The sequence below is a fragment of the Podarcis melisellensis genome, assembly GCF_964234715.1.
Source record: "Podarcis melisellensis genome assembly, chromosome: 14".
Classification (NCBI taxonomy): Eukaryota; Metazoa; Chordata; class Lepidosauria; order Squamata; family Lacertidae; genus Podarcis; species Podarcis melisellensis.
In genome coordinates, this window is record NC_138546.1 from 13,186,051 (window position 1) to 13,200,768 (window position 14,718).

Genomic DNA, 14,718 nt, shown 5'->3' on the forward strand with positions numbered 1-14,718 from the left:
TTTATTTCCAGCGATTATTTATTTGGTACAATCAGAAAACTCCTTTGAAGAAATGCAAAGGTCAGCTCTGCAAATACGTTACACAGTGGGCAGCACAACATAAATGTTTCGTGTACATTAATGTCTTATAAAATTATGGTTGGGTAGAATGCAAGGGAAATATACACAGGCTATGCGGCGTTTCTGACCCAAGTGTTTCTGCAAAACAGTGCAAAGAACTAATGTTCTTCAGTATAAGTTTATACGATGAGGAGGATCACAGCCTATGGCATTTAGCAAGGGTATTTTGCAAAAGTGACAGATTTGCTCTGATGTCACCATGGACTTAGGCATGTAGTGGTGTCTGTCTCCTCTGGCTGCCCTTGGTTAAATCACTGAGATGTCACAAAGGGATGGGCCAGTTGTATGTTGATTAGATGAGTGTTAAGGGAGCAGGTGCCGCTGTGGTCTAAACCACTGAGCCTCTTGGGCTTGCTGATTGGAAGGTTGGCAGTTCGAATCCCCATGATGGGGTGAGCTCCCGTTGCTCTGTCCCAGCTCCTGCCAACCTAGCAGTTCGAAAGCACACCAGTGTGAGTAGATAAATAGGTACCACTGTGGCGGGAAGGTAAACGGCATTTCTGTGCTCTCTGGTTTCCATCACGATGTCCCGTTGCACCAGAAGCCATTTAGTCATGCTGGCCACATGACCCAGAAAGCTGTCTGTGGACAAACGCCTGCTCCCTCGGCCTGAAATCGAGATGAGTGCCGCAACCCCATAGTTGCCTTTGACTGGACTTAACCATCCAGGGGTCCTTTACCAAAGGACCACTGACAGTTAAGTCCAGTCACAGACGACTCTGGGGTTGCGGAGCTTTGCTTTACAACCATGTGCAACCATGTTCATCAGCAACACAAAGGAAGGGAAATATATGAATGACTTGGGGATGGAATAAACAACAACAACAATAAAGGTTAGTTCAGTTCATATTTTAATACAAACTTACCAGATTTGCACTTCCCAAACCAATACATGGGGGGGGGGGTGCAGCTCTCCTTTAAAACCCACATTTTACTGAATTTTGCAATGAAGTTTCCCAACCAAAGAATTTGTACATAGATGCACCTAGAAGTGCGCACATGAAGATAATACCGAAAATTTTGTTATGTTATGGGAAATTGTTCACAAAAATCTATAAATTAGGTAGCGTTGCATACAAAAATGCATCTATTAGAAGAAATGCCAGCAGGAATGCCTATGAATTTTTGCGCAGACTAAGACAAGCTAATCTAGAAACCGATTTAAGATTGGAAAAACTAGAAACCAGAATCAACAAATTTGCCCATCCTTAGAATGAGCTGAAGAACTGCCAGCTGTAGCAAACTACACATCCATTGCATTCTACATAGCTGGGTCTCTCCAGATGTTGCTGGACTACAACTCCCATCATTTCTGTCTTGTGACGGATGGGAGATGGAACCCACCAACTTCATCTGAAGGGCTACAGGAAATAATAATAAACATGTAACCGTGAAGAATTCCCGATGTATTGCAGTTTCACTTTGGCAACAAAGGCTGCATTCTCACTGCAATTAATTCCATTCTCCTGACGTTCCCCTAGCTGTTATTTTGCCCATTATATTTGAGCTTTCACATGATGTAGAAAGGCAGTTATGGAGAACTAAAGGAATGGAATGTAGTGTAAGTTTCATGCTCATTTCTGTGTTATTTGGGTCTAGAAAAAAAATCAATTTGCATCCTGGAAAATCACAGGAGTTTCACATGGCAATTTGCCCATCTTTTTCATGGATCCATGCTGTGAAGAGTTGTGAAGTGACACTCTGCTCATTTTAAGGCTCGTGCCTTTTCAAAACAGTTGGCCTGCTGAGAAAGCATGTTGGTATTTTGGCATAGAAAGTCATACCGAAAAGGTAAAGCCAAGAAGAATGGTGGAATGTCGAGATATTCATATGAAGAGAAGCAAACTTAGGAGAAAGTATAGTTATTGTTGCTGGACAGCGTGAAACCCTTTGCTTGAGATATCAGAACTTAGCAATAGATTAGGGTATGAAGGCAAGATGGGGAAACTCTCCATCGTCAGAGCAAACAGCTGATTGCAGGACGATTCTGCATATGCAAATGTCCTTCCAAAGCTAGACAGTCCCCCACTCTCTTTTCCGCAAAACGTTCCTTCGCATTTTCCCTGCAGCTGTCTTTGGCAGCTCTTGGACAAACTCGACCTAGCAAAGTAAAAGACATTGATGTCATTTATCGCAGTCACGTTACCATGGCTCACAAGAGTTTAGTGTTCTTCATGTGAGTGGAAGTGTCAAGTTAATGGCTTCTTCCAGCCAACAACAACAACAACATCTCCCCCCTGAAAACGTCTCCAGTCTACGATCATTGCTATTATTCATTAGACTTGTTCGTTACTTGAAGGCTTCCAAGCAACTTAACAGGCATACAAAAATTAATATAAATATATTACACCTTGCAAAGCTAGCAAAACAACTCTTGTAACAGCTGGAGGAAGCTTTGATAGCACACTGGGAAGAAAAGGATAGCATCACGGTTAGCCCAAGGCCTGGCTGGAAAAAGGAAAGGCTTGACCTGACGCTGAAAATATGTCAGTGAAGGCACCCGATAGGCATTGCTGGAGACAGCATTCCACAGATGATGATGATGGAGAAGAAGAGTTTGGATGTGATATCCCGCTTTATCACTACCCTAAGGAGTCTCAAAGCGGCTAACATTCTCCTTTCCCTTCCTCTCCCACAACAAACACTCTGTGAGGTGAGTGGGGCTGAGAGACTTCAGAGAAGTGTGACTGGCCCAAGGTCACCCAGCAGCTGCATGTGGAGGAGCAGGGAAGCGAACCCGGTTCTCCAGATTATGAGTCTACCGCTCTTAACCACTACACCACACTGGCTCCTTCGTTGAATAGCCAGTTGAATAGCCACAACTGACAAGGCCCTTTCCCTTGTCACTACCCTCCAAGCCTTCCTCAGATGAGGGACCTGGAGAAGGGCCTCTGAAGATCTAAGGGCCCTAGTGGATCAGACTGAAAGCCAATGCAGTCCAGACTCTTCTTTCTCACGGTGGCAGCCAGGTGTCTCTGGGAAGCCTACAAGCAGAACAGGAGCGTAATCACTCTGTTCCCTTGCAGCTAGTAATTCAGATGCTTGCTGCTACTGAAGCACAAGGAAGGAGGGTCCTGCCACCATGACTAGTACCCATGGACAGGGCTGGGCAATATCTGGTTTTCAACATCGCGATATATCATTAGCTAAACATCGCAATATGCTGCTATATGTAGAGGCATTGGCTGTTTTCCCGGTTTTCCCTGCATTGTGATTTTTGCTGGAGCCTGCTCTTGTGGTTTGCAGGAGGCAGGGGAGACCTGAGCAAGCAGAGTTAATAGAGGTTGCAGGAATCGGGAGAAGATAGACAGACTGTTGGTCTGACTTGGGATAAGGCCGCTTCCTCTCTTCGTACACAATATCACTTACAGAGAACCAGTGAAATCATTGCTGTCTTCCTGTACCTAGAGTCATGAGCAGGGAAAAGTCTCCCAGATCAGCACCAAGCCATTAGGGCACATATCACATCAGTCCAACAGGAAAGTGAGACACAACTTCTTGATTTCCCAAAGTTTGACTTCTCAACACACACTGCCATTTCCTGGTTAGGTCCTGGGAAGATACTTGCCTTTCTAGGATACTTGTAAGGAGCAGTCACCTTTTTCACATGATCCTGGAGCTCCTTGATTAATTCTTCTGGGTCATGTGATAAAAAGGCAGGTGACAAGACGACAAAGGCTTTCACCACCTATAGGATGCCAATTGTATGTGCTTTAATGACTCAGAGAGAAAAAGTAGGTTTCAGTGTGATCAAGTGCTTGGTGTAGCAAAAGACACTCCATTCTATTCCCCCTTCCCCTCGTCCCCCTGCAGTCAGCCAGCATTTCACATCCACTAAGCATGCTCTATTCTCATGTAGTTTCACCCCACTTAGGAAATTCCCCTCTAAATATTGCAAATTTGGCGGGTTCCCCTGAGCCTGCTGTTGCCCCAACTCTTGAGCATGGATGGCGCCATTTATTCTACAGAAGGATTATCACTTGGAGAACTACAGGCCAAGATAGATCCAGATTGGATTACTGTAACTTATTCTATGTGGGGCTTGAGACTGACCCAGAAACTCCAGCAGGTGCAGAATGCCGTGGCGAGACACCTTACGGGGTCCTCACTGCGAGATCACATTCACCCAGTGCTATACCAGCTGCACTGGCTCCCAGTGGAGTACAGGATCAGGTTTAAGGTGCTGGTTTTAACCTCTAAAGCTCTATACGGCCTAGGACCCTCGTACCTACGGGACCGCCTCTCCTGGTATGTCCCATGGAGAACCTTACGGTCTTCAAACAAAAACATCTTGGAGGTCCTGGGCCACAGAGAGGTTAGGCTGGCCTCAACCAGAGCCAGGGCTTTTTCGGCTGTGGCTCCAATCTGGTGGAACGCTCCGTCACAAGAGACTAGGGCCCTGCGGGACTTGCCATCTTTCCGCAGGGCCTACAAGACAGACCTTTGGCCAGGCCTTTGGCCAGGGCACAGCCTGACCTCCTCCTTTGGCAATCCTCACAGAACTCTAGTCCAATGGTTGCCATTAATTTGATTTGAACTGATTTTAGAATGAACTGATTTTAGAATGTTGTATTATTTTACTGTTGTTAGCCACTCTGAGCCCAGCTTCGGCTGGGGAGGGCGGGATATAAATAAAATTTTATTATTATTCTTCATAAATTAATTTTGTGTTGGCCGTAGAAAGAGCATATCAAATATAACTGTTTAGAGGGAAGGGAAGACCAGGATTTAGGTATTCATGGAGATTGGCAGCATCTCCAGGGAAAGGAAGATATTTAGACCCCATTGTGGTCCTGGTAAGATCATGCATTGGGCTGTTTCCCTCCCCCCCCCTTTTCATTTGTACCCAGCTGAGCTAAGGTGAGTTTGCTCACTGAGAACATTTTCATAGTTCCTAGACTCAGAAGCATCTTGGAAATGCAGTTCTGCCAGTGCCGCTGTCATGTTTCAAGATTTATTACGCTTTCCCCAAACTGCATGTGGCTTTTGCCCCCTGAGTATCGTGTGTTGCAGAATGTCTTGGCTCCCTGAATCTGTGTTACCTCTCCTCTCACGGGATCTGGGCTGCTGACCACAGCCGATTCCACCACAGCTGGGTGCTCTATCAAGGCGCTCTCCACTTCAAATGGGCCGATACGGTACCTAAGAGAGAGAAGGAGGTCAGTCCCGTGCCTTTTGTCACAGAGCAAATGAAAAAGCCAACTGAACCAAACCTACCCAGCCGAATTAATCAAATCGTCTGATCTTCCGACAAAAAAGAAATAACCTTCTTCATCTTTAATCGCTCTGTCTCCAGTGATATAGAAATCGCCACGTTCACTAGCTGCTGTTTTCTCAGGGTTATCCTGGCAACAACAACCAAACAACATTTCAACCAATGACTGCTGATCTGTCCCTTTTGGTAATGGTGCCTCAAGATAAAATAGCAAGGTGACTGGCTCTTGGGTTGATTACAGTGTTAGCTCCAGATCTTAGAGGGTCCTAGGACCAGATGTTGTCACTTCCTCTGCCCTAACTGAGTGGGACCTACCTCCTCCTCTCTGTTGCCTCTATTTTCCCATACTCTCCACCAGACCCTAAACCAAACCATCATGTAAAGGGAGAGTGGATGGTTTGAAAAGAGGATTAGACAAATTCATGGATGATGAAGTTATGAACAGATTCTAGCCATGACAGCTATTTTCCATCTCCACCATCAGAGATGGTATGACTGTGAATACCAGTTGTTGGGATTCACAAATGGGGAAAGGGCTGTTGCACCAAGGTCCTGCAAAGCCATTTCCCTTAATATAACACAGCTAGATAAGTTATGCCGTTTACCCTGACATATGCCCTAGTATATTGGGTACACATTCCATTACAATGCAAAATTCAGAGAAGTGCAAATTCCAAAGGATGGCTGTATTTCAGTTTGGGTATTGTTTAGGGAAGTGCAAATGAAGAAGGTTCATCTTTACATGTGAATAGGATCGAATCCCTTCCCCCATCCCTTCCCACAACTAAACCCTGTTACAAATGCAAACCCAGATCAAGTGAAGCTGTTGGTGAACATTTTCACCAAACCTGCTGGGGAACACCAAATCAAGTTTTTATTATTATTTATTAGAAAACATTACACAAAAATGAACATAAAAACCCAAAATACATCCCTCCCACAAGAACAGGGAAGTACAACACATTCATTAGAGCAGGGGCAGGCAACATGATGCCTTTCAGATGTTGCTGACATCTGGCCAGGCTGGCTGAGGCTGATGGGATTCGAAGACCTACAATATCTGGAGGGTACAGCTTTGCCTCCCCCTGGCTTTAAAAGTTACACAGGAATATGTAGCAAGAGTCTTATGTGTTGATTTTCTTGTCCTTCCTTAGTTTGCCCACTTCATCACCTCAAATAATACTTACTAAGTACCCTGAGAAAAGACAAAATGGTCGCTTGGGTTTGATTCTGATCGCAATGTACCCTTCTTGTCCTGGAGGTTGAACATTGCCTTCATCATCTACAGTCTGTACAAACAAACAAACAAACAAACAAACAACAGAAGGAAGCTTCCCAAAATGCACATATTATTTCAATTGACTGGCCTTGGTTCTCTGTGGCACCCATTAGGTTCTATGGAATAAATAAAAATAGATAAAGCTTGTTCTCAGGGTTCTGTTACACTCCAAGAAACGGGAAAGAGTAGGAACATGTAGATGGAGAACTGAACTATGCAAGTGAGGATTGACTTAGTAATCAATGGCCCCCATTAAGTTCTACGGTAGATAGATAGATATAGATAGATTAGATAGATAGATAGATAGATAGATATAGATAGATAGATAGATAGATAGATGATAGATAGATAGATGATAGATAGATAGATAGATAGATGGTAGATAGATAGATAGATGATAGATAGATAGATGATAGATGATAGATGATAGATGATAGATAGATAGATAGATATAGATAGATATAGATAGATAGATAGATAGATAGATAGATAGATAGATAGATAGATAGATAGATATAGATAGATAGATAGATAGATAGACAGATAGATAGATAGATAGATAGATGATAGATAGATGATAGATAGATAGATAGATAGATAGATAGATAGATAGATAGATAGATATAGAGATAGATAGATGATAGATAGATAGATATATAATGCATGCATTGTGTGTGTGTGTGTGTGTGCGCGCGCGCGTGCACATGCATGTGTGTGTGTGTGTGTTCACAGAGTTCTAGTACATGATATTCTATTGAGAAATGGAAAACATTTGAGAATATTTAGATAAAGAAAGAGGGGGCCAATCAGTTTTCATTGATTCTCATTCAATTCTTTGGAACAAGGAAAATGTACTGCTCAGCTGGGACACAGCTGAGAAAAGAGCAAATTACTTGCATACACAGGACTTCCGCACAATTCAAAATAATGGGCATTTACTTGGTGACAGATAAATTATAGGAATTAAAGTACAAGGATAAAGAATATTTATTCTCTGTTTTCTTTTCAACCCTTTCAATGGACACCATTCTGGTAAATTTAAGTATGTCTTTGTACCTGGACATCATATGGTGGAGAAGCCATTCCTAGTGAGCCCGGTTTGATTTTCATTCCCTTTATATTGGAACATATTGTTACCTGTAAGAAAGAGAGAAAGAGAGAGCGAGAGAGCACAATACAACTAAATGAAATTTGGGGTGATGTTGGAGAGGGAGGAGATTGTTTTCACTGTGGCATGAGAAGACAGCATACCAATCTAAGACAAGCAAGGTTTGGTCTAGGAGCAAAGGGGATAGAGAGGTGCATGTAGAAACTAGCGCCCAGGAAAAAAAGAAAGATTTACATTCCTTGCTCCGCCCACTTTTGTCCCTAGCCCCGCCCACCACTAGAATTTACCCCCCAGAAGAGTGGACAGAATGGAATGCAGCCCTTGGGCTAAAAAAGATTAGTTGAAAGACCCACCACCACACACTAACAAAGACAGACATACTGTTTCTGTTTGTCCATAGCCTTCATAGATATCCAGCCCTGTATGAGCCTTCCACCGCTCCATCACTTCTGGGATGAGTGGTTCCCCTCCTGTCACACAGTGCTTCAGGCTCATGAATTTGCAGCTTGAGAAGAAATGGCAACCATCAGTAGAAATCCTATAGATCAGGGGTGAGGGAGCTTTGGCCCGCCAGATGTTGCTGAACTACAACTCCCATCACCCCGATCATTGGCTCTGCTTGCTGGGTCCCATGCCCCAACCAGAGGACTCCTCTACCAAGGAGGATCCAGAGCCCCAGAAACTCAGGAATAGCCCAGAACAATATCCATGGAAGAGTTGGGACCCTTGGGGGAGACTGGCGGGGCCCCCTCCCTGCAGAAAGGGAGCTCAGTCTGGGATGCAGAGGCAGAACAAGACCTAGGGGTGATGGTACCTCAAGAGGCAGGCCAAGACCCTCACAGCCATGAGAAATGCTCTGTTGCAGAAAACTCCTCGTGAGTAAAGGGCTATTTATTCATGGACCCTCCTCCTGAGTAGGTCTCTCTGCAGAATCTCAAAGAGGCTGCAGCAGGGCCCAGGCTGGGGTTATGGCATCTCTGGCTTAATGCCTCAATGTCTTGCTACCACCACTTTGTGTTGTACACAGAACTAGCTGTTTTCTTCATATATTTATGGTTTTCATTTATATACATTTCAATAGTAGTTTAACAGTAAATCAAACATTTCAAAACTCGACTTCCTTCCTCCTCTTTCTGCACTTCATTAATTTTTTTATCATCATTCCTTAAAGGTAAAGGTACCCCTGCCCGTATGGGCCAGTCGTGTCCGACTCTGGGGTTGTACGCCCATCTTGCTTAAGAGGCTGGGGGCCAGTGCTGTCTGGAGACCACTTCCGGGTCACGTGGCCAGCGTGACGAAGCTGCTCTGGTGAGCCTGCACCAGCGCAACACGGAAACGCCGTTTACCTTCCCGCGGTACCTATTTATCTACTTGCACTTAAGAGTGCTTTCAAACTGCTAGGTGGGCAGGAGCTGGGACCGAACGATGGGAGCTCACCCTGCCAAGGGGATTCGAACCGCCGACCATGTGATCGGCAAGTCCTAGGCACTGAGGTTTTACCCACAGCGCCACCCTATCATCATTCCTTGCATATTCTAAATTATATTAAATCATTCTTTTATTCATCTATTTTCATATATCTATATTTTTAAAACTGCAGGTTATTACAATAGTCCTGCCAATGTTTTTACAGCTAGCTGTTTTCTTACCTGGACTTTGACCTGCCCTTTGACCTGTTTTTTGTCTGAGCTGCTGGTGAGCTGGACTTTGGGCTGCCCTCTTGTCTGAGTTCTTGTATGAATCTCTGCTGCCCTAGACTGGAGCTCAGATGGACCCTTGCCTGAGCCCCTCTTGGAACCACTGCTTGTCTGGAATTGGACCTTGGGCTGCCCTTGGATGTTCCTGCTGCCCGTACCCACAACAGCCTTGGTTATCTGGAAAGTCTCCTGCAACCTGGGACTCACCTAGAGCGGGACACTGGGGCTGATGCCAGTTGTGTTCCCAAAACATCTAGAGGGCTGTCGGTTCCCCACACCTGCTACAGAGGTACCAGCTATAGCCAGCTGGATTTGTGCTGGTGTTTTCTTTTCACCTAATCCCTTGAATTTGATTAGATTGTGTTTCATAAACCACTTTGCAGTGGTATTATGCTTAACTTGATTAAGAAAATGCAGGGAACAGTATGCAATTTCTCTAGTCATGCAATTATTCAAATGATAGACTAGGTTAAGCATCTGTTTTCGTAACATTTGCCATGGTGTACGGGCCAGGCTCCATTCCCAAGAACCCCCCAAGCCTCAAACTATGGACAATGACTCAAGAGTGTCTCTTTCTCCCATAATGCAACAGGGTAGAAATGAATTACAATCTTTCCTTACCTGCCCACACAGGCATTCTACAGTGTGAATAAGGTAAAAACACATACCCTTCAAGTGTTTTCCTGGGACATCGTGGAATTACAGAAGCCATCCCGGCTTCTGATTAGATTCCAGAATGCCCACTCCCTTCAGCACAGCTGCTGCTGAGCTCAGCAGTGGTGCTGTGCTCTCGCACGAGTCAGTTGGCTCTTGCAAGAGCATGGCACCAAAATATGTTCATGTGCTAGCAAAATTTTAACAACCCATCTCCATAAAACAAGGACAGTGATCTACTAGGAACTAGGGCCGTCCGTGGTAAATATGAGCAAATGACAAGAAACGTTTGCCACCCATCCAATTCTCATCACAGTTCTTCTCTTGTGTTCATCTTTCCAGTTACACATTAAAAAGTACCTGGTGAGATCGTGCTGAACCAACATCCGGTATGCAGTAGGAGCTGTGCAGAAAGTCGTGATTGGGTATCGGTTGAGAGTCTGAACGGAGGCAATGGAAGTACAACCATTATTGCAACCTCAAATTCTGGTTTTGGAGCATAGGGTGAGATCCAACATTAGGAGGGTAGCTTTCGGTGGGACGTCAGAAGGAACTTTCGAAAGAAGCTCTCTTTAGAAACATCAGAAAAATGGGTATGCAGTGCAACAATGTACACAGACTGATTGCCCATCTCCTTAGCTTCTCCTTGCTGCCAGGTGGATCCCTCTTTTGACAGCCCCAGATCACTCTGGGTGGACTTCAGTTGATCTGGGGTGATCCCATGCTGCCTCAACATGATCCAGCTGAATGTTGGGTCTACCAGAATCAGAAAGACCCAGTTTGGGACCCAGTGCACAGCTCTAGATTCTACACACTCTCACATCCCTCTCTGTCCTCCGCCCAGGGAATCAAGAGGCATTATTAGAGTTGAAGGACACATTCTAGATGGGCAAAAGCGGTCAAGGAGGCTGCAAAGCAGGACCAGTGAGGGTTGTGGCTTGGAAAGGGGTGTGATCTAGGGGGAGTCCAGTAGGCCTTCTTTAGAAGCATAGAGGGCTTTATTTGGGCCCCAACCTTGAGGTTCCTCATACCTGGTCCACAGACCCTACATAGCCTGGCATAGGCTCTTGAGATCCTCAGACTGAAGTCTTTTCCATATTTGCCAAAGCTTGAATCTGAAACTTTTTGCATGAAATGCTCATCCCTTACAACTGAACCCTTTCCTTAAAAGTGAACCTATGACCTGCATGCAGGCTGTTATGTATGCAGGCATGGTAGATGGAAGCCAGGCTGCATGAATGCAATGTAGGCCTTGGCCTTCAAGCCTCCTGGAGCTCAGGAGCTTCATCTGCATAACAAAAGACAGAGAGGATTCTAAAACCCTCCAAAGACATTCTTAATAGGTGGCAGGCTGCCAATTGCTGCTGAGATAGGGCCAGTGTTGTGATTCACTAATTGCAGCATTAAGGCAGCCTATCACAGGTGGTGGGTGTGTTTTGCCTGGGCCAGCTTAAGGTATATATACCAGGCCAAGTGTTCCTGTTTGCCATTCTTGTTCTTCTTGTTCCTGATGTTCCAATAAATCCTTTTTGAGCCGAATCTTGGTCTTGGGTCATGCCCGAACCCACCTACACTCCACAGACCTTTATTCTTACATTTATTATGACGGCGGGTTCGAACTTCAACAGGTGATGTACAAAGACACACGACCCATTGATCCACGGAGCAAACACGCTGCTCCAAGCTGACTTCACCCATCCTGTGTCAGATGTATTCCAGAATATATCTGAAGGACTCAGGTTCATCCAGTGCCTGTTCAGTGAGAAAGAACACATTTGTATTGGCTATCTATAGTCAGGATCCTGGGAAGCAGTTTACAGGATGTCTCGGCAGAGATGTTGCACATCTGATTTAGAGGGTACGGGGAGAGCTGGTGGAGAAGTGCAAAGTCCATAAGGATAGTGGAGTGGATCAAAAAGAGAAATCTCCTCACCTCCAGCAATGCTTTGTCCCTGCTGACAGGTAAGACTTTGGGGAGGAAGTCTAGGGCCCCATTTAGCAGAACAGAAGACCCTAGGGGGCTACAGGGAACACATCATAATCTAAGTCAAGTCTAAAACTCTCTAATTGCACCATTGGTTGAGACTGCTGCTCTGTTCTCCCCCACCTTGCAAGCTATGCCAAAGTTACATACATTATGTAAGTTACATAACTTGCATTAAGTAGCAGACAGTGAGACAAATAACGTAGTATTGGAGGGAAACCAAACTGCAGTGCAAGAGAAACAGTGCTGACAGTGATGAATACAGTCCAGAACAGAAATTGTTGCCTTCTTACCACCTTAGTAATGGGCAATGCTGCTTTACCTGGCTCAGGGGCGCCATCTGGGGGGAGCACCAAGTCACCCCCCATTTTCAACCAGGGGACTGGGCCCTGTCAATATTCCATGCCCCGTCAGGCCTAGCCAGAGCCGTATTGGGCCCCATCAGGCCTTCCCGTGGATGTGACAGTCCCCATCAGGCCTCCTCCTGCCACGTGACGTCATACTTCTGCTGCCCCCCAAGAGCTGGACAGAACCCAGCACCTGTGCCCCAGTCCTAGCTTCCCATCCTTCTGATCCACCTGCCTTCCTCTTAACCTGAAGCTTTCCAATCCTGTCAGGGCCCTTTGCACCCTAATCCAAAATGATGTTGCACCGTTTTGCCATCCCAAGAGTTTGAAAGAAGTCAACGGGTGTTACCTGCCACTTGCTGTAAATCCAATCCCGTAACTGCAGTGGGAATGTTCCACCATTTTGGGAGACCCTGTGCTCCCACTTGTAAAGTAGATGATCATGGGCTCGTCGCTTGTTGTCTTAACGCAGTCGTGGTTGGCAGGTGCTGCTCTTAAAAACAGTGACATCGCACGGGATCAATGTGAAACATGCATTTCATGAATGAAACCCCCTGGCAAGCTTCCCAAACTACACCAGCTTGGCATAAATCCAATGGATTGCTGTACAGCATCCAAGTTTCTCGGCCACCAAGAAGTTTTCTGGGCATGCTCCAAAGACCCCCCCAAATTTGTCCATTTATATAAATTTAAAATGGATTATATATTTTTAGTGTGTGGTCTCGTAAGTATCCCATTGTGATGCCAAAAGCATTTCTGTGCCTGTCAAGCTCTTCCAAATTTGTCTATTAAAAATTTTTTTTAAATGTTTTAACTAATCACTCCTGAAGAGCCCCTGCTGTGGTGTCAAAAGGTTTTTGTGATATTACTGATCCCCCCAAATGAGTTTTTTTTTAAAAAAAGAAATAAAATTGGCTATCCCCACTTTTTCACTTTAGCTCTAGCCCCCTTAACACATGACCCTTGAAGGGTTTGTTGTGGGTCAGTCTGGCCCTAGGCCTGAAGATAGTTATTTACCCTTGGTTCTATCTATGCTTCCACCTACACCCAGCTGGTAAATAAATACCAATGTTACAAAACATCAGTGAGTCCTCAGTGATATCCTTCCAAAGAAAGCTATAACTGAGTAAGTGTTGTACACCTGGAACATCTTAGCAGATTGAGCATAGCAATTGGTTGCTCTCATTTCATGCTCTGTCCATTGCAGTACTTACTGGAAGAGATCCTTGAAGTTCAGCCAGCCATCTCTGCTGCTGTCAGACACAAGAAGCTTGGTTTTCAGAGACTTGCATTCGGACAGGACCGAGTCCACTGCGGGGGCCAAGGCGTCGCTGACCACGATGCATTTGGCTTTGGAAGCCTGGAGCCTGTAGGAGATGTCTTTGGCAGTTAACTGGGGAGTCCCTGGGATGAAAACAACACCTGGAAAAGAAGCAGAGAATGTTGTGAGCAGGAAACCCAGAAAGTCTCCGTGCTTGGGGAGGCTGCACACACAGCGGTGTCTCATTTGAGGATAATGCGGTGGTTAAAGCAGGTGTGCTGAACCTCAGATAAATGAATTAGTAGCATAAGAACATAAAGAAGAGCTCTACTGGGTCAGAACAAAGGTCCATCTAGATCAGCATACTGTTTTCACAGTGGCTGACCAGATGTCTCTAGGATGCTCATTGTGATGGCCTGGGACGCAGGCTTGGAGCCAGAGGAGTCTCAGTCTGCACCGGATCCTTTGCCTTAGGCGGCATTTGAACCTAGTCTGGGGTCTGATTCTGAAGAGCCCCAGTCTGCACAGGTTCCCCTGCAACAAGCACCAGCTGGGCCGAGTCAGGGGCCTGAGCCTGCCCTGGCTCCAGATGTGGGGATTACCTCGTTGCCCTCTGCTGGGCAATAACGTGCAGCTGCTCTACTACCAGTTGGGTCAGGAGAGGCTGAGGCAGCCTCTGGGTCTAGTAACCCACCGACATCTCCCGAGCTGCAGAGACTAAGGTCTGAGAGAAGGAGAGACCTGAGTACTCGCAGGAGGAGTGCTCGCCTTCGGACGAGACAGGGAGGTGAGTCACTGGGGGATCAGGACCGGCCGTTACCCCGACAGAGATAAAAGGCTGTCGGACCCCATCCCAGGTTGCGGGAGCAACATTGCTGTTTGCCAGAACCTACCTGTGATCCTGTGCCTGACTTTGCCTGGTTTCCTGCCTTGTGTCCTGCCTTGGCCCTGTCAGACTGACTCCTTGCGGAACCCTTGGATTCGGGACCGGACCTGGACTGCATTACTTGGGTTACCCCCGGGCCCAGCACACCCATAAACAGAGTGTAATAA

At 45.7% G+C, this 14,718-nt stretch overlaps 1 protein-coding gene across 4 annotated transcripts in view; it reads right to left on the reverse strand.

Annotated features, from left to right (window-relative positions):
* LOC309357016 (acyl-coenzyme A synthetase ACSM5, mitochondrial-like) overlaps positions 1 to 14,718 on the reverse strand; it is a 25,428-nt gene continuing 10,710 nt past the window's right edge. For all 4 annotated transcript variants that reach the window (XM_081888885.1, XM_081888886.1, XM_081888888.1 and 1 more), the window contains exons 4-14: positions 13,619 to 13,826; positions 12,754 to 12,897; positions 11,669 to 11,825; positions 10,434 to 10,513; positions 8,104 to 8,227; positions 7,671 to 7,751; positions 6,523 to 6,624; positions 5,338 to 5,465; positions 5,163 to 5,262; positions 3,689 to 3,808; positions 1 to 2,220 (exon numbers count right to left, since the gene is read on the reverse strand). In XM_081888885.1, the coding sequence (XP_081745011.1) occupies positions 2,134 to 2,220; positions 3,689 to 3,808; positions 5,163 to 5,262; positions 5,338 to 5,465; positions 6,523 to 6,624; positions 7,671 to 7,751; positions 8,104 to 8,227; positions 10,434 to 10,513; positions 11,669 to 11,825; positions 12,754 to 12,897; positions 13,619 to 13,826 (1,331 nt within the window). In that variant the 3' untranslated portion in view covers positions 1 to 2,133. The remainder of the gene's footprint in view (positions 2,221 to 3,688; positions 3,809 to 5,162; positions 5,263 to 5,337; positions 5,466 to 6,522; positions 6,625 to 7,670; positions 7,752 to 8,103; positions 8,228 to 10,433; positions 10,514 to 11,668; positions 11,826 to 12,753; positions 12,898 to 13,618; positions 13,827 to 14,718) is intronic.